This window comes from Nothoprocta perdicaria, unplaced genomic scaffold (genome assembly GCF_003342845.1).
Source record: "Nothoprocta perdicaria isolate Ctin4 unplaced genomic scaffold, notPer1 scaffold_324, whole genome shotgun sequence".
NCBI lineage: Eukaryota > Metazoa > Chordata > Aves > Tinamiformes > Tinamidae > Nothoprocta > Nothoprocta perdicaria.
In genome coordinates, this window is record NW_020455560.1 from 504381 (window position 1) to 527862 (window position 23482).

At 44.0% G+C, this 23482-nt stretch overlaps 1 protein-coding gene across 1 annotated transcript in view; it reads right to left on the reverse strand.

The window, feature by feature from the left end:
- Window positions 1-23482, reverse strand: part of ITPR2 (inositol 1,4,5-trisphosphate receptor type 2) — a 240023-nt gene that overhangs the window by 37474 nt on the left and 179067 nt on the right. The window contains exons 44-46 of the mRNA XM_026043261.1: window positions 19850-19945; window positions 18994-19113; window positions 161-268 (exon numbers count right to left, since the gene is read on the reverse strand). Coding sequence (XP_025899046.1) covers window positions 161-268; window positions 18994-19113; window positions 19850-19945 — 324 coding nt within the window. The remainder of the gene's footprint in view (window positions 1-160; window positions 269-18993; window positions 19114-19849; window positions 19946-23482) is intronic.

Sequence of the window (23482 nt, forward strand, 5' to 3'; positions counted from 1 at the left end):
CCATAGCCAAAAACGTATCATTAAACATTTTTCTTTCCATAAGCAATCTGTATCATTTAAATAATCCCTGCTCTTCAGAAATGTAAAAAGGAGTGATACACCATGCATGAGATGCAAACTTGTCTCATATCCAGCCTTTTTTAAGGGAGTAATCCTTTACCTCTATCTGTGCTGTATGATTGGCGTAATACCTCAAGGCTTCATCTCCTTCATCTGGCTCTGACCCCGGCTTCAGCATCTGCTGCAGTATTTTATTGTGGCTAGCCAACTACAAAAAAAGAATAAAAATCATTATCTGATTTATACCCTGCTGCTATGTTTTCCACTTTATCATCTCCTCTTAACTAACACAAATCCTGCCACCCCACCCTCATATACTTACATGCTCAGCTCAGTGGGGCTCTTTCCATAGATAACAACAAAAACGCACTTACTGGAGAATAATAGAAATGATTTAGCCTTAAAAAGTCRACAGCAAGTCTTCAGCTGAGACTGATAAAAGGCAGCTTAGTCTGCCGCCTAGATGTTTTTTGGAGGGCTTTTGATAAATGCTAAAAAAATGAGACAATGTTTCTTTTCACTTTAGTTTAAACATAAAATTTTCATACCTCTGACTAGGTAATTACATTTATGATTAAATTTTCTCTGTGGTTTCAGGCGACCAAAATGTTCTGCATCTTGTTGTAGCAACAGATTTCAGAGCTGCCTAGGTACTTACCTAATTATTTCAGAAGCAGCTGGACCACAGTGGGAGGCAGATACATTCATTCTATATGGTTTACATACACAGTACATATATGTGTACACACATAAAAATAAGTATCTCTTCCTAAAAACTTTTGCAAATTGTATCATTTATAGGATTCATCCAACACTCCAGATCTCATTGAATACTAAATGYTCAAATGCTTCATAACTGCCTACCATGTTCCACTAAGAGTATCAACAAAGTCATTCACAATGTCTCTTAGCTCAGTGAGAAACACAGGCCTAAATAGAAGATGTGAGGAACTGCTACTAAAAAAGGTCGTTTTCCCTACATGATAGAGAGTGCTCTTCACCCAGAAACTCTGGGCTGCTTTACCCAGAAGGGGGTTACAAGATCCCTCATTTTAAGGCGGGAGAAACAGGCACGGAAAGGCTACCTTGCCAACATGAACCAGGTCTTCTGCATCCCAGCCTAGTGAATTATTCATTAGACCATAACACACCGGATAAAAACATCAGGGGGGAGACAGGTACAGTCCTCAAAACAGCTATGGGAAGAAAACTTTGAATGAGGGTTTATACTACTCATCATCACCCAGACAGTGTGTGTGTACTAAAACATAACTAAAAAACTAGCAAAAAGAGTGTCAGAGATCAAGTCTAAAAGCAGCATGGAACCTAGGCAGATATTGCAATGATCTAACCAGAAAGCCATCAAACTGGCTCCTAAGCCATTTAGATATCTGCAAGCTTCACCTTCTCTGTTTTTTGCCAAAATGGGAGGATATCATACACAATTTATGCCATTTATTGACGTTCCCTAGAATCTGCTGGTCAAATTACTTACTTTTTTTTTTTCTGAATCTAGATATAATCTTATGAATTAAAGATGACTATTAAATTGAACATCAGAAAGCAAAAGAACACCAGACAAGAATATTCAGGAAGAATAAATGTATTTCTCACTTCCTCGTGGACGGAAGCCTGCTCTGCCTTTACAGCAGAGCGCTGCATCTATGTGCTCAAACACCAGGGCTTGAAAAAGGTCACCAGCAGGTACTTCACGGAGAGATGCAAAAAAAGCAYGTGAAGGACAACTACAGAGCAATATGGTTTTCCATCGCTGACAGATTTCTTATTTGAATTATTACTTTTTTACTCTATCTACTGCATGCACAGATTGYTTCATGACACACATTAATACTTACCACCTTCCATGTATTTTCAAGGCTGGACAAGTCCGTTAAGATTCAGTAGCCAGCTCTCCTGCACAACCATATAACCTAATCCAGTAGCATTTATAGGATGCCCATAACCTCTGCTTAAATGGATAACCTGCATTTGTTTCTGTAGGAATTTTGCATTTCCATCAGTGTATGTTCTAATATAACTTCCTCACAAATGACAAGGAGAAAGTACAACGTCACAATACACTGTAAATGAAATACCATTTGTAATACCACTCGCAATGCCGAGGTATGGATTTTCAATGTGCTTTTACCTGCCAAGAATTTTTACTGCAAGAGCAGCTCTTGTTAAAGACCAGTAACCAAAGTCAGGGCTGGAAGAGGCCAGCCCCTCTGCTGTCCCGCGTTGCAATGGGCCTGAGCAGTGCAGTACCTGAGCACACTGCTGGTCTTATCTCCCTGTCAGGTTTCCCATGGACAGCAGCCACGTCCTTTATAGCCACGTGCATTCAGTGATCTTCACAGTACTATCAGACTGTGATTTCAGGGACAGGCGTTTTGTTTCTGGGTATACAAAGGCAGGCACCACAGAACTGGGGTTTCTTGAGGCTAACCCTAGAGCGAACGACCCAAAGAGCAGGTCTGGGACCTGTGTGCTTGCACCAGAGCTCCAAGCAGAGGCACGTCAGAAACAACGAGGAATTTCTGACCCAGCCGAAGAAACTACAGCATCCTTCCTAAGAAAAACCCATATAAAGCCATCACTAGCAGTGCTAGACAACAGTGGGTGCAACATCATTTTCTTCCTGCTTCCCCATCTCTCCATACCTACTAACTTCTAACTGTATTCTAGACCTTCCGACAGCATTCTCAGGGAACAGAGTCTCTCTCTACATGTTCTGCTTGTACTGCAGTTCTTACATGGGAAGGATTTCCCTACATTGCCTCAGCAATAATAAGTACCATGAATATTGCTGGGCTGTCACAGCTACATCAAGGAAGAATGGTGTGTACGGCAGCGCTTGAAAGTTCAGATATGGAGCAACATCCCCAAAGAGACAGAGCAGACTTAGAGCTATTTGGCAAATGCAATGTTTTCCAAAGCTCTGCTTTCATGTGCCCTTTTTTGGCCTGTAATGAACTCAAAAGGCCCAGATGGGCAAAAAGGACTGAGTCAACAGACTCCTGGGTCCGTGCWGGGCTTTTGCTGAGATCAAAGCCACAGCAATGAAAATAATAATGTGGTGACAAATCATGATTCTAAAATATGGAAAGTTTATCCAAACTAGTAAGACAGTCTAGGAGACAGCCAGTGATGGGGATGCAAAGGCAATGAGGGCTCCGGTGGGCAGCTTCTCCAGGGTGTTGCTCCCATGACACTGTTACCTGCTGTTTCCAAAGGGCAGTACAAACTGCCTGTAAAACAGTAGTATATATATATATATATATATGTATACACACACATAAAGGCCCCACTTAGGTTTGCAAAGCAAAGCTCAAGAGTGCTTGGCAATCGTAATTGCTACAAAAATACCCATTGCTAAGGCCTGAATTTGCACAGAACCTGAAAAAAATCAACTTGGAAGAGAAAATTCTCTCTGTCATTCACTCACCTATCCATCAGCCATGCCAGTGAAGATATTTTAGACGACAACACTGTATTTTGTTACTCATCAAGGCATATGAGGAAGGGGAAGCAATAACATAAAATGGAGCAGTGATTTCCGAAGAGGGGAAGCGTAAAGCAAAAGCTCTGTGAATTAAGATCATTTGGCTTTCAGCAAATTCCGAAGGAGGGGCCGTTGTTCATCTTCCTGAAAGACTTTTTGCTTCAAAAACTTGGAAAATATTCTAATAAACATTAGTACAAAACATGAAAGATGTAGGATAGACCAAGAACACTGATGACATTAATGCAGTTAAAAGATGGAAGTACAAGTCGTATTTCATCAAAAATCCTCACACAAACTGATTATAAAATCRGAGGTGCTGGTCATTTGGGATTCCAGATATGATCAGCAGCTTGGAAAAGCACAGGCACACTGTTAGCCACTAACATCATATCAGTTTCATGCAGCCTTTTTGTTTTAAAGTCAAGATTTCCTTGAACTGAAATGCAGTTATTTAATGCTCTCAAAGAAGAAGTGATTTAAAGCTGTCACCATTCCTGTCACCAGCCTGTCAATAATTTATTGTTTTAGAATACCAGACTGGTTTGACAAAATACGTATGGATATATGCGAGTGTGTGTTCATATAAAAACTTCCAGGCACAGGATAAGTAACTCTTCATTTGTCATTACCTCTGGAAAACACACACACTTGCCATATTTTTACAAGCATGTCAGCCCCTGGTCCTAACTTGTAACTCATGTTGGGTTCCTTCACAGCACAGTCTGCATCAGAGGCAGGGGAGGCCCAACCCAACACCCGGCGGGACATACACCAAAACGCCTCTCAAATTCACCAGGCTTTGATCAGGCACAGAGAAGGAGGGGAGTCCTAAAAATACCAGCTAGAAACAGCAGGCTGAAGACCCTGCGAATCTGAAGTCTTGAGATCTACTTCTATTAATTTCCCTCTTTGGCATTTAAAATGACTGAACTTGTGGCTGAAGATGATGATATTTGATGACTGGAATGGTAGAGAAGCAACCAAGAGGGTGTGACTTGTGTCTTGTGACTATGGCTTTCATCAGAGAGCCAGTTCACCAGCAAGGTGTCAAACGTGCTAAACTGATTTTCAGGAAAAGGCCAAGAGAATATTACTAGAAGCTCTGGATAACTGGCTGCGTAATTCAAATAAAGCCACACACAGCTTCTGTACCTTCAAACACTTTATTACTACTAAGTACTACTGCAAACATTAACACAAACATCAAGTATTTCAGATCTGTATACATCATCCTTGCCACCCTCTCCCTCGAGTTTCTCTCTGTAGTGGGAAGGCAGCATTACAAGCTGCTAGATGCCAGGGGAGATACCTGGCACAGGGGAAGGGTCCTTTGGTTGCCAGCCTTGGGGCACACAGGGACCACAGCACGATCCTGGTGGAAGTTCATGAACCGTGGACCTTGGGAAAAGTGAGGCAAGAGCTCCTTGCTCTTCGTGCACACCTGATGTCCAGCGCATGAGATCCGATTGATTTGCTCTGAATTATCCTCCTACTTTTTCTGTCGGTGACCAGATAAACTACAGGGTGCTTTGCCAGCCCAAGAGCCACTGGGTCTTGGGTCTTTCTACAGGGAGAAGAGAGACCAAATAAACAACTTTCAGCACCAGCTGAATAATTGCATCTCTCTTCAGATGAGTTTCACCTTGCCATGGAAACACACTCTTGCAGCTGTAGCCCATTTACAGCCGCAATCCCTTCCTTTTTTCCCTGCCAGTCTCTTGGTTTCCAGAGTCAGACAGTGCGAGAGTTGGTGCCACTGAACCCYCTTGCAAGGGAAAGCTCCGGTCACCTCATCAAACATCTCACTTTCTGCTTAGAGAGCAAGAAAGGACAAAAAGCTGCCTGGAGGCTGCCAAGAAAACCCCCAAGGACTGAAAAACAAACACAAAAAGAAAGTCAAGGGACATGTAGGACCTGCAAGAGGGTAGGAGACCCAGGAACACAGGGTTTTACCTCACAGCAGTTCCCTGCTCAGGGCGAGTGAAAAGGGTCACGTTCTGCCGGTAAATAAGGAAGGAGAGAAAGCAAAGAAAAAAAGGAAATGTCATCTTAACCATAACTGAGCAGAAATTTGTATTCCGTCTGGCTCCAGCAGCAGCAATTATGACTTCCCAGCTCCCCATGTACCAGTCAAAATTGGATGGTGTTTCTGCAAGGCACAGGGCCACTTCCTTTCCAGAAGTCATTACGGTTTTATAGAGCGGCACCTTTGCACTCCACCACAAAGCAATCTGTTAACAAACATTAGGAACAGCGGGGAGGCAGCAATAGGAGGCCCTCAAATCAAGTATTCATTGATTTCATTTAGATGATTATACTGTACGTAGAAGCCAAAAGGGTTTAGAGCTAATCTTCCCCTGACAGCTTGTGGGACATGAGGAGGGCGCTGGGTGGTCCAGGCTCTTGGGATTCTGTTGCTGGGTCTTCCGTGGCCTTGTGCAAGCCCTGCTACATCTCCTCCCTTCCCTGGCCTCCACATGGCAGGCACTGCAAAGCGTGGGTAATAATGCTCAGCACCTCACAGGGTAGGGAGACATAAAACACCTTGACGTGACCACATGAGAGAAACCACCACAGCTAAGTGATCACTTTCAGTACTCCGTTTGCAGCCCCCAGAGTCATTTTACAGCTATTTTTGCTGCGGCTTTGCTGTTCTTTTATCCCTGATGAAAACCAGCAGAAAACCRAATGACTTGCTAATATTTCAATGAGCTTTACTTCCATTCGTGTTCTCCGCAATTCCTCTTGCAGGCAAAACTTACTTGTTAAAATTAAAAAAAGAAAAAAAAGTGTGCACATGTGGGAAAGTTCAGGTCTGCAGACAAAATACGTGTCACAAGAAAATAAAATTAACGGGGGTATGTGAAGGGTGAAGGGGGAAAATGGTGAAGGAACTAAACTGTGCAGCAGCCATGCCAGCTACACGTAGCTGTAACGGGCAGCGCTACAGAAATGAGCTCAACTGGCTGGGGACACGTCGTGGTGGCACGTGGGTTGCGGCAGACTCTGTCGGTGCTGTGCACAGGATGTGGGCACTAGCAGGCAGTGAGGAGGGTTACGAGGGCTGCACTCGCAGGCTCGCAACATGGGGGCAATCACAGAATCACAGAATATTCAAGGTTGGAAGGGACCTTTAGAGACCATCCAGTCCAGCCCCCTGCTCCAGCAGGGACACCCASAGCACRGGGCACAGGGCGGCATCCAGGYGGGTCTGGAAGATCTCCAGAGAAGGAGACTCCACAGCCTCCCTGGGCAGCCTGTGCCAGGGCTCTGGCACCCTCACRGTAAARAAGTTCTTCCTCACCTAGAGATGGAACTGTCTGTGTTTCAACTTACACCCATTTCCCCTTGTCCTGTCACTGGCCACCAATGAGAAGAGCTTGTCCCCTTCTTCCCTACATTCCCCCTTCATGTATTTATACATGTTAATCAGATCCCCTCTCAGCCTTCTCTTCTCCAAGCTGAACAGGCCCAACTCAGTCTCCCCTCATACAAGAGATGCTGCAGTCCCTTAATCATCTTTGTTGCTCTCCGCTGGACCCTCTCTAGAAGCTCCACATCCCTCTTGTACTGGGGAGTCCAGAACTGCACCCAGTACTCCAGGTACTCCAGCCTCACCAGAGCTGAGGAGAGGGGCAGGATCCCTTCCCTCAACCTGCTGGCCACACTCCTCCTCGTGCAGCCAGGATCCCGTTGGCCTTCTTGGCCACGAGGGCACTGCTGATTCATGGATAACCTGGTGTCAACCAGGACTCCCAGGTCCCTCTCCGCGGAGCTGCTTTCCATCAGGTCGACCCCTAATCTGTACTGATGCCTGGGGCTATTCCTCCCCAGGTGCAGGACCCTGCTTCCTCCCCAGTGCAGGAAGCAGGGACCTGAGCAGGCAATGGAAGCCAGGCATGAGCACAGGGAGATCGTGAGGAGGTTCAGTGCAGGTGGAGCATAAGGAGAGCAGAGTTAACAGACCAAGTCCTCCTCATAGCCTAAGCAGGAACAAGAACTCAGCCACACACAACTCCAGTGACAAGCAGGTCAACACTACACACAGAATAAGAGTTTATAAAACGCTCGCCAACTTTGTACAGATCTAGTCACAAAAACAGATCAAGAAGAGTAAAAGACCAACAACCACATGGAACCCATATCGACATAACAAGAGAACTGTTCGCCTCTTAGAGCCACCAATACTTTATAAACCTATGAAGTATGTGTGTGTGTGTGTATATATATATATATATATATATATGTATCAGTTTGAGATCACTTGAGCTGGAAATGGCATACTCTCTCAAAGTGTCTCAAAAGTCTTTTGCTGTCAAGTACTTTTCTTTCTAGGCTTTTGTTCTTATTCTGAACAGTAGCTGTCTGCAAAGTATCTACCTACAGCTAACATGTGGCTTCTAAAAAGAARAAATGCTAGTTATCTGCACAGGCAAAAGGAACAACTGCTTATGACTCTGCTATTTCAAGGGCAATGCAGTGAGGGTAACCAAGGTCTTTTAAGTTCTGGGTTTGGCCTTATTTCCTTCTCTAAGTCATGAGACCAGAAGAAGCATTTGACTGCAAATCAACCTTTCTTTCTCTAGCAGCAAGAGTAGAGCAGAAAATAACTCATGGTTGATACTCCCCGAACAGGTCCCTCTCTTTCTCTTGGGGCAGCTTTCCCATACTATGACTCCAAGCGGGATGCAATTAATCAGCCCAAATGAGGATACACCCATGAGCTCCACCACATGGAGCTTGGCCRGGAGGAATGTCCTTAGTCTTTGCACAAGTTGGGATAAGTCATCCATCTACCCTCAAAGCAGCTCAGCAGAGAGGCATAAATCCTCAACAGCAGTGTGGTACCATGGCTCAGCCTTTGGGATTCCAGTGCTTGAGATATGGCCACTAGGTGGTCTTCGTTGCTATAGCAATAGCAGAGCAACAGGCCTGTTCAATGCCATCTTGTTAGGACCCCAGCTCTTAGAGAGGTTATTTCCATAAGACACAGAAAAGTATAACTTGGTCATTTAAGGTCATATCAGATTATAGCAGTAGGTGGACAGCTGAAGCTGCATTCTGTCAAACTCCTAACAGCCTTGTGTCTTCCAGTCTATGAGGTGTCTGAGGTATATACATATCTTGTGGGACAGGATATATATTCTTATGGGCAGAAAATAGGACAGTTACCAGGGGTGGAAAGTATGAAGGAAGTCTCCCTTCATACGACTACAGAGGCAAATCTCACCAGCAGTTTCAATCYTCCTGCTGCATATGCGCCTTATCCTGCAAATGGCTACGTCGGGGCACAGAAATAGAGAGAAGAGAAAGTGAAATGGTGAGTTATTCTTTCCAGCTGTCCTGAGGACTCCTGCTGTCCTCAGGAGAGCAGTTTCACCTGGTTTCTGTGAAGTAGCAGTGCATAGTGGGAGAGCAAAAAGAAGAGCTGAATTTAATATGATATCGACTGATCAGTAACTAACGCTGCTCTGCCTGACCAGTGACCAGCTAATGGGGCTCTGCAGACAYACACATAGGAAAAAAATAAAATACAAAAAAAAAAATTGCCTTACATTCACATACCACAGATCATCAGTGTACTAGTTATGTCAGTCCCATCCCAACACATCCCATCCCCATGATCCAAAGGAAATAACACTACTACTACTACTACTAATAATAAAAGTAAAAAGAATTCTGAAAATCTTTGCCCATACATAACACAAGGGAAACCATTTCACAGAACCACAGAAAGGTGGAAGGGACCTCTTGACATCATCTAGACCAAGCCCCTGCTCAAGCAGGGACACCTAGTACACATTGTCTAGGGTTGTCTCCAGAAGGCTTCTGAATACCTCCAAGGAAGGAGACTTTACAGCCTCTCTGGGCAACCTGTTCTAGTGCTCCGTTATCCCCACAGCAAAGGTGTGCCATTGATCACAACCCTTTGGGCTCTGCCATCCAGTCACCTCTTAAGCTACCTCACTGCAGGCTGCCCCTGAAGATGATATGGCAGACAGAGCCAAAAGCCTTTCTGAAGTCAAGATAAACAATATTCACTGCTCTCCCATCATCTGCCTAAGCAGTCATTCTTTCATAGGAGAATATCAGGCTGGCTAAGCAAGATTTTTCTTAATTTTCTTCTACTCCAGCTTGATGAAATGCTTATCCAAGTGAAGGTCTGAAGTTGTTTTCCTGCTGCTGTATGACTGGTGGTCATAACTAACAAACCAGCTAATCTTTGCTATAGAAAAACACAATCAGCTGTTATCACTAAACTTCATAGCCAGGCACTTCTGATCAGCCACTCTTACTGCAGCCACAGGAAAAGTGTGGTGAGGACCTTTATCTTCAGTTTTCTGTGCTGGGTGAAATAAGTGAAATAAAGAGGATGGCAACTGAGGCAGTTCCACCTATTTGTAGATAACAAAATTCAGATCTTGTCTCTTCTGGAAAACTCTATTATGACTGAGATACCTAATTAAATTATGACATCAGAAGAAATGAGTTAAAACCGAGCAACTGTGAGGAATAGATGTATTTTGACACTCTGATTAATGCTCTTTATTTTTGTTAACCTGTAATTACTTCAGTCACTACTGAACAATTGAGAGGAGAAGAAAGGAACATCTTTGTTAGAGAAGACCTCCCCCTGTTTTTAATTAAGGTGTAGGATTTCACAATGCAGATATCTGAGGCCTATTAGAACTGCTCTGATAATATTAAATAAGACCAGAATTTGCTTTCATGATATTTCCAAGGTTACCTGCAGAAAATCAAAACAAACAAACAAAGCAAGTTCCTCCCAGCACAGAATAAAATGTTTTAGACCTGCTTTATATATAAGAAAAAGAGCACTTTGGTTCATTTGAAGGTCACCTCTAATGGAAAAGCCCCAGCTGTGCCTTCAGAGGAAGACCTCACCTATAGCAGACAAGTCACCATGCAGCACTTCGTGCTGCACAGCTTTCTTGATGAGGGGTGTTTGCTGCAATATGAACAAAGCAAGTAGCTATATCATATATATTTCTGAGTAGAAAACATGTATGCACTGTGGTTGAGGACAASTGAAAGTGCAGTCTGCTTTGCAGCACAACTTTGTAAAGGTCGCACTGCGAGGTCCCACATTTACTGTCTCTCAATGGCTTCTGGATCAGGTTTACTCAGTTTACAAATAAAATACTGTGGTTTTGTTTGTTTGCTTCTTCCTACTTAACTCTTATCCATGAGAACTCAGCCAGAAAGCTGAAAGTCAAGCTGTGCTCTTCTTGGCCCATATACTGCTACTCTGACAAAGACTACGCAGGCCACACGCTAATGGCAGCTCTAGTGAAGGAGCAGGATTGGAGGATAGGGGTCAAGTTCTCTCCTAGTGTAGATAAATACAGCTTACCTCCCCCTCAGTGGGGATAACCCATAGAGTCCAACAGAGGATCCATAATCCCATAAAGACCAATTGGAGATCTGTTCAAATGAGGACCCTTTTTTTAACAATAGAAAGCTAAGTAATAACACTGCTGGTAATACAGAATCAAAGGAGAACTCAAGTTGTTCTCCCAAGCCCATGCTGCTTCAGATAGCAATAAAAAGGGAATATGTTAATCGCTAATATAGGAATGTAAACAGTGCCTGGGAGCAGAAAATGTATTAAGTGAGACTATGTCATGCTCCTGCAGTCAGTTTTCGGAGAAAACCACAGACTAATGTGAAGATTTCACAATGCAAACATTTGACAAAGAAAAGACATTTCTTCTGCTATAACGTTTGGGCCTTGACACCAATAAAACATATTTCTCAATGACACAAACCTTTTAAACCACAAAACACAAGGACACAGAACTACAGAAGTTAAAGATAGAAGAAAAAGCCCACAAAGCAGAAATAGTACAGCCACCTGTGCATTAGGGCAATGCACAGTTACAGCCAGGATGTATCCCCCATAAATAGCACATATAAGAAAATCTACATATGCGTACCTATACATTTAATCTTATTGTAGGAATCTGGGACCTACAACCTTTCCGGCAACAGCGAAAAGCTCGAGCTTGGATCCCAGCAACCTTCAGCAGTCCAAGTCAATGGGTCTCCAAAGGACAAACRGAGCTCCCCCTTTGAATCCGTATCACCAGGACACCGAGGTAAAGGCTTTCAAGATGAAGGGAAGGGAATGAAACAGTGGAAGAACAAGATGCCCAGCCTTTAACCTGAGACCTAGCAGTGAAGGACAAGTTGCCACCACTTTAACCCGAGACCTAACAGRAGCCACAGACATTTGTTTAATCTTTCAGGGGCTCATTAGTGCCAAGGCCCTGTGGCAGCCTCCGTACTGTCTCTGTGCACTGTAGCTGGCTGAAGGTAGAGTTATATACCACCCTAATGAGCTGCAAGGAGGGTGATGTGCGTCATTGGCTCCCGTTTCAATCTTGGCAATCTAAGTGTAAAAGCCTTGCAACAGCTTCTGCTTCTGCTGACATTTAATTAGCCGGTGTCATTTGGATGCCATAGCCTGTCTCATCAGGATGATAACTACAAAACAACATGCAGAGCATAAAAGTTCTACGAGAAGTTCCAGGTCTGGCAGGCAAGGATATGAGTCCCCTGACAGTCATGGTTCCCGGGACCATTTCCCATTAGCCTTTTGTTTTGGCACTGTTACAGTGACAGAAATAAAAAACAAAAATAAAACGAAAAAAATCAAAATSTGCAAACCTCAGCAAAGCCTTGCAAAAAACCTGCATCCTTCAATTTGAAAATTCAACCTATCCTGAAGAAAGGGAGCATCTTTCCACACAAACTTGGACCTACTTGCCCTGAAAGACAGGCTTGATTCTACAATATCCCTTGTGCAGTGGTATTGTTATGAACCACGCGCAGAAAGGCAGACTCCCAACTTCCTTGAGGACCCCATGACTTACAGCGAGGGCACGCCGAGCTGTAGAAGCCAGGAGCCCACACGGCCAGTACCAGCTTTGGTTCAGCACACCCAGGGTCTGCTTGGGCACGTCCAGGCTCTTCAGATCTGGCAGTGAGCAGGGCTGGAAGGTGCTCGGTCCAGCCTRCACCTCATCCAGCCCCTCCAAGAATGAGGGCTTGGCCTCCTTCCTGGCACTCCATGTACYGGGTCTTGTTCTCAGAGGAGCTCTGGAGCGTAGGGTGAAGCTCACTGTCTATGAGGGCTGAGCTTGCAAAGCGAACAAAGAGCAGGCATTCAGCCCTCAGCAAATCACCAGTGTAGGTACCCTCTGGAAGCAGTCCTACTTGCAGCTCCAAAAGGCTTGTACACAGACAAGGGAAATGGATGTATGAGGGAAAGCACAGAGGTACGGGCACTATTTTAGCACATAGGGCTAGCAGATCAAGCTAAGTTAACTCTTAACTCAGTGCCATTTCTACTACATCATCCTCTAATCTTAAAAGGTAGTCATTATTTTTTTTTCCTTATTTGCCTTCARGCAGTGTTGGTTGGGAGATTTAAAGATGCAGTGACCTGGCGTGATCACCAGATCTCAGTTCTTTCGGAGTTTCCTTTGTGGAGCTGGAACTGGCTTCCCAACTTTCTAAGAGGATAAGCCTGCCTTGTATGGGAAGATGATCTGGGAACCCAGAGCTTCTCATGAGGACAAGAAGGTCCCTTTTAGGTAGATGTTATGGGGGGGTAACCATGCAAGGGAAATGTTTGCAAAGCTTTTCCACTTGGCTTCTGTTCACATCTTTTCCATGGCATCACACGATGTTACTGTTCCAGGCAGCTAATGCCCACTGCAGACCTGCGGAATTTGCAGTTGGTTCCATCCACCCGTTCTCCTCAAAAGTCTGCCCAGAGTTTCTTTGCTATGCACAATACAAATGAACCATATAAATTAATTCATTTGTGCCTTCATCCTCAGTATTTCTTTTTAAACAGTCAAATTTTGCCCCAAGTCTATCCCTGACCACAGTCACACTTCCTTCCTGCAGAACACTGTGCAAAACACCAYGGCAAATCTGTTCACGTCATTTCATACTGCATTTCTGTCCACTGCATCCTTTGTGTTCACTTGAATTAAACAGGGGTCAGGACAAATGGATGAATATGAGAATTCACATGCATCTTACAGCATGTATTTAATAGAAGTGTTTTGTTTTATGGACACAAACACACATTCATGAGAAAAAGAGAAGCAAGGGTCTAAGTTCATCTATCTAAATGTTAATACACAGCCAAGGAGAGGAAACCCAGCAGCTGTTCCAAGCTCCAGCACCAAAATTAACTACCCACAAATAACATAAAACGACCTCCCTCACCTACACACTGTGCCCCATTACATTATGAAAACTCTTCCTGCCTTAGCACAACATACTATTAGCAGTACAGCAAAGTTTATTTTAATATATACTTTAGATATATACTATATATCTCTTTAGACGAGTCCTGGAGTACTAACACGCTCCGTGATTATGCACTTATCAACTGTCAACTGTACTACCCGCAAGGTGACAATTTTCCTCATTAATAAAGTAGCTGGGATCGCATGAGCCCAGGAGGAAAMCAGTGCAGCAGTTACAGCAAAGCACTGGGGACCACACGAGCTGCCCTCTCTCCCCACGGTGGCTAATGACTTGCTGTCTACACCTATTTCTGGCTCRGTGTCTTTATCTGTAAGTTGGGGGAATACTTTACTACTTTCAGAGGGGGAAACAAAATCCACTACATTATCTATTCTGATATCTTTGGAAGGAAGAGGCAAAAGACAGGAACCTTAATTCTTTACGTACTTGCAGGACTGCTCTTAATAGGATGATTTACTTGTTCTGCTCTAACCAGGGGGTTCTAGGCACACAGTTGATGCAGAACAGAAGAGGGGTCCCAGCCCCAGCTGTACTCAAACCTGCAGGAAGACAGAAGAGCATGAGAAGCAAAAAGCCAAAGGAAAAGATTTTGTGCTCCTTGGAGTTTTATATATGTGGATAGCTTTTTTGTTTTTTACAACTATCTTAAAGTTTCTCCTTAATGAACATATCATATCCAAGTCTCGTTAATAAACCAATTCTATTTCATGTGACAAAAATATTAACTTTTTAAAAAACAGTGTGCATTGTATTACTATTCCCAAGTTAGGAATCCATGCCATCAATATTTATTACCTTTTTAACTGCCTAGTTAGCAAATATTATTCATGCATACACACCATATATTGCACTGCATGAAGTAAACATAGCAAGAGTAGATTAGTTATCTCAAGACAAGTTTGATAAATAAATCTTGATTTTATTATTAATGTACTTATGAAAGACAATTATATAAAGCCAAATTACCTGTTTTGCTCACCCTACTGATAATTAGCACCAGAGGGGAAGGAGTCTAAGTTACCCTGATCTCCCATTGCAACTGCAAACTTAGGAGTGCTTCCAGCAAGACCCTTATAATTCACAGCAAAATCCTGGTTCTTTTCCCTCTGCTTATTTTAAGAACCTATCAATGAAAAAGAGCTTCCAACTGCGTGAATCTATCAGGAGAGCGCTTGGTTCAAGCTGGTGTTTGTTTATGTGCTACGCCTGCATGGCTCTCACACAGCGTTGATTTTCTTCTTACCTTATGGTGTAGAGGAAATGATTTTCCATTTTGTCTTGTGCCATCGGGCCGATGTCACATTTATGGAAGCAGTTTTGGTACCTCCTTGGGGTTTATAGACAGCTTTAACTTACATTTATAAAAGCCCCTTTTATTTACTAGGGGGTTGCAAAGGTAATATGCAATTCCAAGACCCACTCCTCCTCTCCAAAAAGAAGAGAGATGTTTAAATGCTGAAAATCAAAACAAACATTTAGCTTGTCTGCAAGCCTCAGCACATGCAACACGAAGGGGAAGAAACCCTAGGTCAGTACCTCGACTGTTGCAAGGAATCACAAGGGAATCACAGGCAGGGGAATCACAAGGGACTGAAACTTCACTCCAGGGTTGCAGTTTGCTTCCCTGCTCTCTGCCCACTCACATCCTTCCAGAGCAAGGACATGTCTACATAGCTCTCCAGRCAGATAAAAGCACATTCTTCTCGTGCTCCAACCTGACTAGAAGCTATGTACATTTATTTAATGTACTTTTGAGCCTCATGAATAAGCCCTGCTGAAAGGTTCAGTGTACTGGCTTGGGCTCCATGCCTGATTTACAKAGTTTGCATCCAACTGCAGAACATAGGAAAACACTAAGTTTTCTCTGTCTACAGAAGCACAGATATCCATGCATACACTGAAGAAGCCTGTGGTTGGAGTAATTTTATAGTCATTGTAAAAAGGTCATGAACTTCACAGAAATACTACCATCTCCAGTAGCCTTCTTAGTTTACAAACTACTTCCACTTCATAAACTACTAAAAGACTTGCCTGTAACTACCAGATAGAAAGTCAGGCAGCCATGTGAAAAGCCTGAGGATTTCTTCTGGCCTTTCATGACGGCTTGTTTTTGGTAGCCACTTAAAAATTTATTTCTCACATTTAATTCTCATGTGCAGAGGCCTCAATGTAAGGATCATTTTTTTTGTCTGTGCTACAGTGCAAGAAACTTTTGCAAAYGCTACAGAGCCATCCCAGCAAGATGAAGTCTCCTCGTAAGACTTGGCATAACAAAGTGCAGCCTGCTTTAGCAGGACTTTTTTGAAAAGATATCAATAAAAACACCACAAAAATTTCTTTAAATTGAAGCATGAGATGAAGAGGGAAAACAACTCAGGGGACTATCCATATCGCAGCACTGGGATTCATCCAGGCCTGCTGTGAGAAATTAGCAATGTCAAGCTCAAGGTTTGGCCCTCGTCACGGCATTTGAGCCAGGCACAGAACACGGAGCCTTCTCAGGGGGTTTTGGAGAGAAGAGCTGTGACCGCTCTCTATCTGGCAACAGCCGGGTGGTTTTTCCAGTGTGTGACTTCCAGGACCGTGTGTCACGTCTCTGCGTGGCTGARGCAGAGCTGCATCTGGAATGAGCTCCCACCGCAACACAGAGCTGCAGCAGGGTCGATCCCGTGTGGATATCTCAAGTTCTGCTTTCTCTCGGTGGTGAGAGACAGGTCAAACAGGGAAAGGAGGGAACAGCAGCATCCAGAGGGCTCTCAGGTAGGAGCAGGGGAGATAGCAGAGCTGTTACACACAGCAGTTGGGAGAAGGATGAAGAGATAAAGGAAAGAAAAGAGAGGATGGAGAAGAACGTGGAAGAGAAGTGGCCGCCCATGTGCTGCCCTCCCGTCCAGGCCGCTGTGCCCACGCGGCTCTGTGTGTGCAGCAGCGTGCAGGAGATTTAACAACAGAAGGAGATTTAACAGCAGAAATCTCAGCCTGGCTCGTGACATATCTGTAACTTTCTACGCACTATGGGTCAAACATTTACAAGAAAGCCTTTTGCTTCTGGTAAAACCGACCACAGGAAGGGCAAGGAAGGATGTAGTGGTGGCAAAATGCAGAAGCCACTGGAGCCCCGAGGAGCTCAACGACAAAAACTGAAAGTCTGAGCTCCCCAAAATAAACTGTCTGTGTTTGAGGGCTGTAATAGCAAAAAGAGGAACTCTTGGCCCTGATTCTGCTATTACAGAGGGCATCTAAAAGCTCTCACTCCAGCGAGCGGTCACATGCGAGCGCCAGGGAAGTCACTGCAGAGCCACRCTGGCTGCAGGAAGCAAATAAAGGCAGATGAAGTGTGAAACCCTAAGGAGTAAAGCACAACTGTGTCCATGGGGGCAGCGGAGCCGTGCGCAGACGCGGGTGTYGGGAGAGCGGAGCCAGGGAAGGAAGCAGGCCGCAATGGCCTCGCCAAGGAGGCTCCGAGGCCACATCCTGCGYGGAGGCCGCGCGGGGCAGAGGCCGAGGCGCGAAGAGCAGCCGGCCCGCGCCAAGAATCACAGCGTTCCCGTGCGGGAGGAGAGGGAAAGGCCCCGCGTGGCCTGGCCTTCCCTTGCCCTTTGGCGAGCCGGGGCTGGGAAGGGCAGCAGCGTGGGCGCCGCTGCAGAAAGCGGCAAGAGGAAGCCGGGCCGGCTCGTGAGGACATGGATGTTTTCACAGCAAGCAGAACAGCTCGTGCTGTTTTGTTCCACGGAGCGGGAAGGAGCCCGGTAAACTGCTGCCAAGAGCTTCATGGTCAGGAGCCACCGAGCAGCGCCCTCCACTCCTCACTAGCCCTGAGCCCCATTAGGGACCTCTCCAGGAGCTCGGGCTCCATCTCACCTAGAGCTCTTGATCCCTATTCCACACTCAATAGCTGCTTTCCCATGGTCACAAGGCTGGCAAAGCCATTTAACACAAACTCAACAGGGAAGACAGAAAATACTAACACACATCCTGATTTTGCAGGCATTTACATTTGCGTTGCAAGCAGTCACACAAGGTAAGGGGCTGCAGGGACCTTCTAAAATTTCTGTCATCACTCGTGAGTGTCTTACCGAGAGGACTACATAGGRCACAAAAGTACAACATGGCCATCTCTAACAATGTTTTGACTATTTGTTCCTATTAAACAGCATTTTTTTATTTAAATACGTTGCAAGCATGCCAGCATAATGCACTGTTTTTCCACTTCTCACTTAAGAGAAATATTGTACAACATTAGCATAACTGTGGACTGTTTTCTTGTCCCTTTCGATCGACTTTTGCTTTAATTCTTAACAATTTTTGACAAGAATAACTCATGTAGAACACTCCTTTCCCCTGTTTTTTTCCCTTTTAATAAAAAAATTCGTAATGTGTCCATTATATAAAATATCTACTTCTATCATTTCTGATATAATCAAAATATAGTCTTTTTTCCCTTACATGCTCTTTCCAGTATTCTTAATGCAACTGATAAATAAATAAATAAATAAATAAATAAATAAATATCACCTGCTCTGAAGAATAAATATCCTATAAAATAAAAATAATCCGGTACATTCTATCTTTATCAGTAAAGAAGGAAAAGCAAAGAAAAAAAACTTGGAAGTACTACAATTCAATTCAAAGAAGGAAACAGTAAAAAAGTCCATTTACTCTTACTGTCTGAATAATTAATATATCTAAAACAAAATTAATCTTTTCCATTCAAATTCGCTCAATATTACAATTGAATTATTTTTTAATTTTTAAGTGCTAATTTAAAGTAGTATTAATAACCTGATTTAGGATTTGATTATTTATGAATTGATTAATATAAATGAGCCGTTAATGTTAAAAGAAGACAAAGCACAATGTACATTAATTGCTTTGCTCTAAATGGTTATTTCATACGGACAGAGTCTACCAAGTCCTGCAGAGTGCCCACTATCACAGTGCGACTCCTTCCTTCTCCTGCTATGAGCATCATTCCAGGTAACACCAAGCCATACACAGACATGAGCCAGAAGAAACAAGAGGAAAAAACATCTCTTTTTGATCAAACAGGTTTTGCACAGTGTTTAAGCCTGTAATGCTTTTCTAGCAGCAGTTTCCCAAGCAGCAAGCCATACCTGATGTGCCAGTATATAGATATTATGGCCAACATCTTTCGGGGAGATGCCATCATCTCCATTCTCCTCCTCATGGTCACACTCTAGGCCTTGATTATAGGCATTCTTCATCACATCCACCTGCAACACAGCCCGAACCAAGGAGAGAGGAAACAACTGTCATTTTCAGGGGGGAAAAAAAAAATATCCACACTGTGTTTGAACACATTCACTTTTTTTTTTAAGCTGAAGCCTGGCCAGGTGCCCTGCAATGTTAAAAGAAGCAGGAGCAGTCTGAGAAACACTTTCTGAATAAAGAAAAGCTTGAAGTATTCACGAAGCTCCAAACTGCTACGCTCCTCATCAGCAGAACTTCTGAACCCATGAGAAAGGAATAGGAACACTGAGATTTTGTAAAAAGATTTTTTTTTTTTTTGCGGATGCTTTTAAAGACAGATCAACAGGTAGCATATATATGTGTGTATACACACACACATACATATATATATATACATATTTACACACACAGTGCTGCACGCAGTGTTTCCCAAACTGTACAAGTTTAATTTCCCAGCTCCTGATGAAGTATACTTAAAGACAGCCTACCTACCAGAGTATGATAATTGAGTTAGGAAACAATTATAGAAAAGTGCTTGGAACAGTAAAAATAATGAAGTTGTAAAGACCGAAATCATGCATGCTTGATCCTTTTAAAGAAGTACCTTCCTGTACCTTAGTACTATCCTGACGCACTGTGTTGCTGTGTGCTGCCAACACACGTCAGCTCAGATGCAGATCATTTTAAAATGTTTTAATGCCAGATCTTCATTTTTTTTTTTCAGCCAGAAGATTTATGAATATTCAAAAGTTTTCTCACCAGTTCCCTGGGTCTCATGTTGAAAAGGATCCTTTCCGCATTCTCACTGTCGTGCCTGCTTTCCATAATAGCCAGCAGRAGCTTGGAGGCATTGTTCTAGGGATACAAAGGCAAGTTAATGCAAATTTAAAATCTATTTCATGGATTAACGATCCTTGCGTTTGTTTTAATTGAGATTAGGAAGACCACTTTTTTAACTGGCTACGATTTTAAGCTGCTTGCATCTTTTGTTTTACTGACATATTTAATAGGTTTTCTTCCCATTTTAATGTCAGCATGCTATAAGGCTAACTAAGCATGCAAGCTATATTGGAAGGAGCATTTTAAATATTGAGAAATATCTGACTTAAATTCAGGGCTTTGTTCTGTACTGTGCACCAGAAATGAGTTCCCATTTGCTTTTCTTATTGCCCACCTAGCAATTTTTGCCATGGCATTTTGTTAAAACAATTCTAACAAAGGTAATCACAAAAGGTATTACACAAAAGGTTTTATCATTCAGGTACCTCTCCTTCCCCTTTGCTTTTTATCAAGTCTTATTGGCCATTATTTGAGGGCTATAAAACAAACTGTTCTCATACATCCCCCGATCTTTTTTTCATACCACGTATTTCTAGGGGAATGCATAAAGACATCCTTTACTTTGCCAACTGTCTGCTTTTCACAGAGCTCTCCCCCAAGAAATATCACAAGCTTTATCAGCAATAACCCAGAATTGCCTTAGACTTGGGGGACCTGTCTTACTTGCAGTTAAATGGATGGTAGTGAACAGGAAAGGAAGAACTTTTGGAGCTTAAAGCATCATAAGAGACCTCTACATGAAACAGAGACCACGAGGACAAGTCTCAGCTCTGCCAGGAGCTTCCTGTGTGATTCTGGCTAAGTCTAACTTCTCCGTAACACAAAATCTTGCTGCAAGGAAGTTAAGCAGCTAAATTTGCCCCTCTCTGTAAGCCACTGAGACACCACACTCATGTTCACCTCTTCGGTGGGGCTTCCCAACTACTTCCCCCCATGACAGCTTTCTGGTAGAGCACATTTGCTTTGACTCACATCTCAGCACCAGGCAGCATCCCCTGCTCTGCTGCCTTCTACGGACTGGATGGTTTGAATGTTTAGAAGGAGAAAGTAGTCCCACAACAAGGACAGGGGCTAGGAAAACAAGAAACCCCATGATCTAACCTCCTTCCCGTCTCCCTCTTGCCAGACTTCAGCATTTTGAGCTGAAATTTCTCACTGTGAAGGGGTGTGCCTCATGATTAATATGGACCATTTCCGAGGAAAAGGGTTCAGCTGTTCTTAGGACTGAGGCAGAAAAAAAAGGATGTCACTTTCTGCACGTTCCACCAACTTCTGTTTTGAGCAGCTCTTGTATTGCCAAGTTTTGATATAAGAGCTGAAAATTTGGAGGGCTAGAGGCCAAGATAACAGAGGCACACACGTTGTAGGCCCCAGGGAAATCCACCCAGACTTGGCCACCTCATAAGCATTTTCTAAATTATTATTTGAATACAATACTGCAGAAGTTTGCTAGACTTTCATAGCTAAAAGCCCTCAGACTTTCTCCTCGGAGGCTGGAGAATTACAAAACCATGGAGGTTGGACGGGACCTCTGGAAGCCTCCAGCTCTCCTCTGCCCTGCTCTTTCAGCAGTGTAACTCCTTGCTCAAAGCAGATCCAGTGAAACTAGTTTGCTCWGGGCCATATCCAGTTGAGTCTTGAACATGCCCAAGGAAGGAGATCCCACAGCTATGCTGGGGAGAATAATAACTTCCCTCAACCCAYTAGCTGAACTCTTGTAAATACAGCCTGGGACGCTTTTGGTGTTTTCTGCAAAGGTGCAGTGCTGATTTCAGTTCAATCTCCTGCCTACCAGGACCACCAGATGACAGAGTGTCTTTTTAGCAGTCAGTCCCCAGCTTGTTCTGTCACACAGGGTTACTTCATCTAGGACGTGAGACTTCACATCTACCTTTTGTCAAGTTCATAAGGTTCCCATCTGAGCATTTCTCCAGCTTGCCCAGCTCCTTCTGCACAGTATGCCCTGGCACGAGGAACAGCAGACCAGCCTGCACTTGCTCTTTTATGCCACCTGCCTACACCTGCAACAAGGAGGAAGGTGCTGCCTGCTTTAAGAGAGATTAAAGTGGGACTTGGGCAAAAGGGAGAGTGAAGTGGCACAGAAGTTTACTCCAAGAAAGCACAAAATGGGAGCAGCTGGAGCGAGGCTAGGAAAGGACCTGAAGGCAGGGAAGCAACGAGAAGAATTAGGAGGTATTTCGGACACCCTCAAAGAACTGATAGGAGATACCACTCCTGGGGTCCTAGAGCAGCACCTGGAGGCTAAACTGCCATAGGTGGTTCCAGTGTTACTGRGTGATTAACTAATTTGAGTCCAGAGTATCTCATACAGATGGAAGAGGAAAGAAGATGGAAGTAAAAAATGAGAAAARAAGGTGTGGAAACAAGAAAGAGAAATCAGAATGCAGGAAGAGAATGCCAAACAACTGAGTGATTGTATCAAGAGAGCTGCTCAGGCAGCTTGAAGACTGTGGCCTTAGAAGTCAGCGGCGGAAAAAAGAGGAAGGCAGGAGGAGGACGGATGATCAGAATGAGGATTCGTACGTGACAGGGGAACTGGGACTTTCTGGGAGAGGAGAYTGGGCATGGAGTGAGAATACAGGAAAGAGGTGACTGCACTTGCCTATGTGGGAAGAATGAGATAAGGAAAAATAAAAAGGGATAGGAAGAGCTCAGGCTGAGACTGCCTGGAGGAGAAGGGGCTAGYATTACGATGATCAGAAACTTCCAGAATTTCTTAAATTATTTTCTCATAGCTTCTTCTCCCTCACTCTAGAATCAAATCAGGTTTGCTAATTAGGGAAAGACCTGGTCAGATCCTTCTAAGTTGTGAAGGCTGAACAAGCCCCACACAGGAGGCAGGAGCTCTGGGGGAGGGAGAGGGGACACTTGGGTTAACACTGCCAGCAGGGTCCTGCTCTGAAGAGCTGGGATCTGCTGCTGCTGCTCCGGAGCTCCCTTGCGCTGAGGAGCAAGGCAGTCGTGACAGCACTGGCAGGATCTCAAAACGAGGAGGAGGGAAGGGGACAAGACTTGCTGCCAGGTAGCTCCTGGAGGAAGGGGAGGAATCCCTGGAAGAAGGCTCCAGTCTGCTCCCCTCGTGGGTGGGGAGCAGTTTGAAACCATTCCCAGTGCAGGCTACCCTGGGCATGGAGAGAAACCTGCTGCACCTCTCAGGAAGYGAGGACGGGTTGGGTTGGCAGCAACTTCTGTTGTCTTTGTGCTGCTGGCTCAGGACTTCATTCAGCTGCCACCCTCCCTTTTTTTAGGCTGTCTAGTCTCTTTCTCCTTTCCCTTCACTATCACTCTGATCACTTACACTTAACTTTAAAGTGCTCATTTAATTTTCTGGATGCTTTGAGACTCTGGGATACGATTCTACTCCCAAAGAGGAGGAAAAGAGAAGCACTCTTTTCTACCAAGACAGAGTTCTTCAAACATGTTAGTAATGTGAAAAATCAGTACCCAGGTGTTACAAAATGGATACCCTCAAGTTCGTTCTGCTCTTCATTCTTCTTTGTGGAGGTTCTCATTTCATCTTATAAAGAGCTT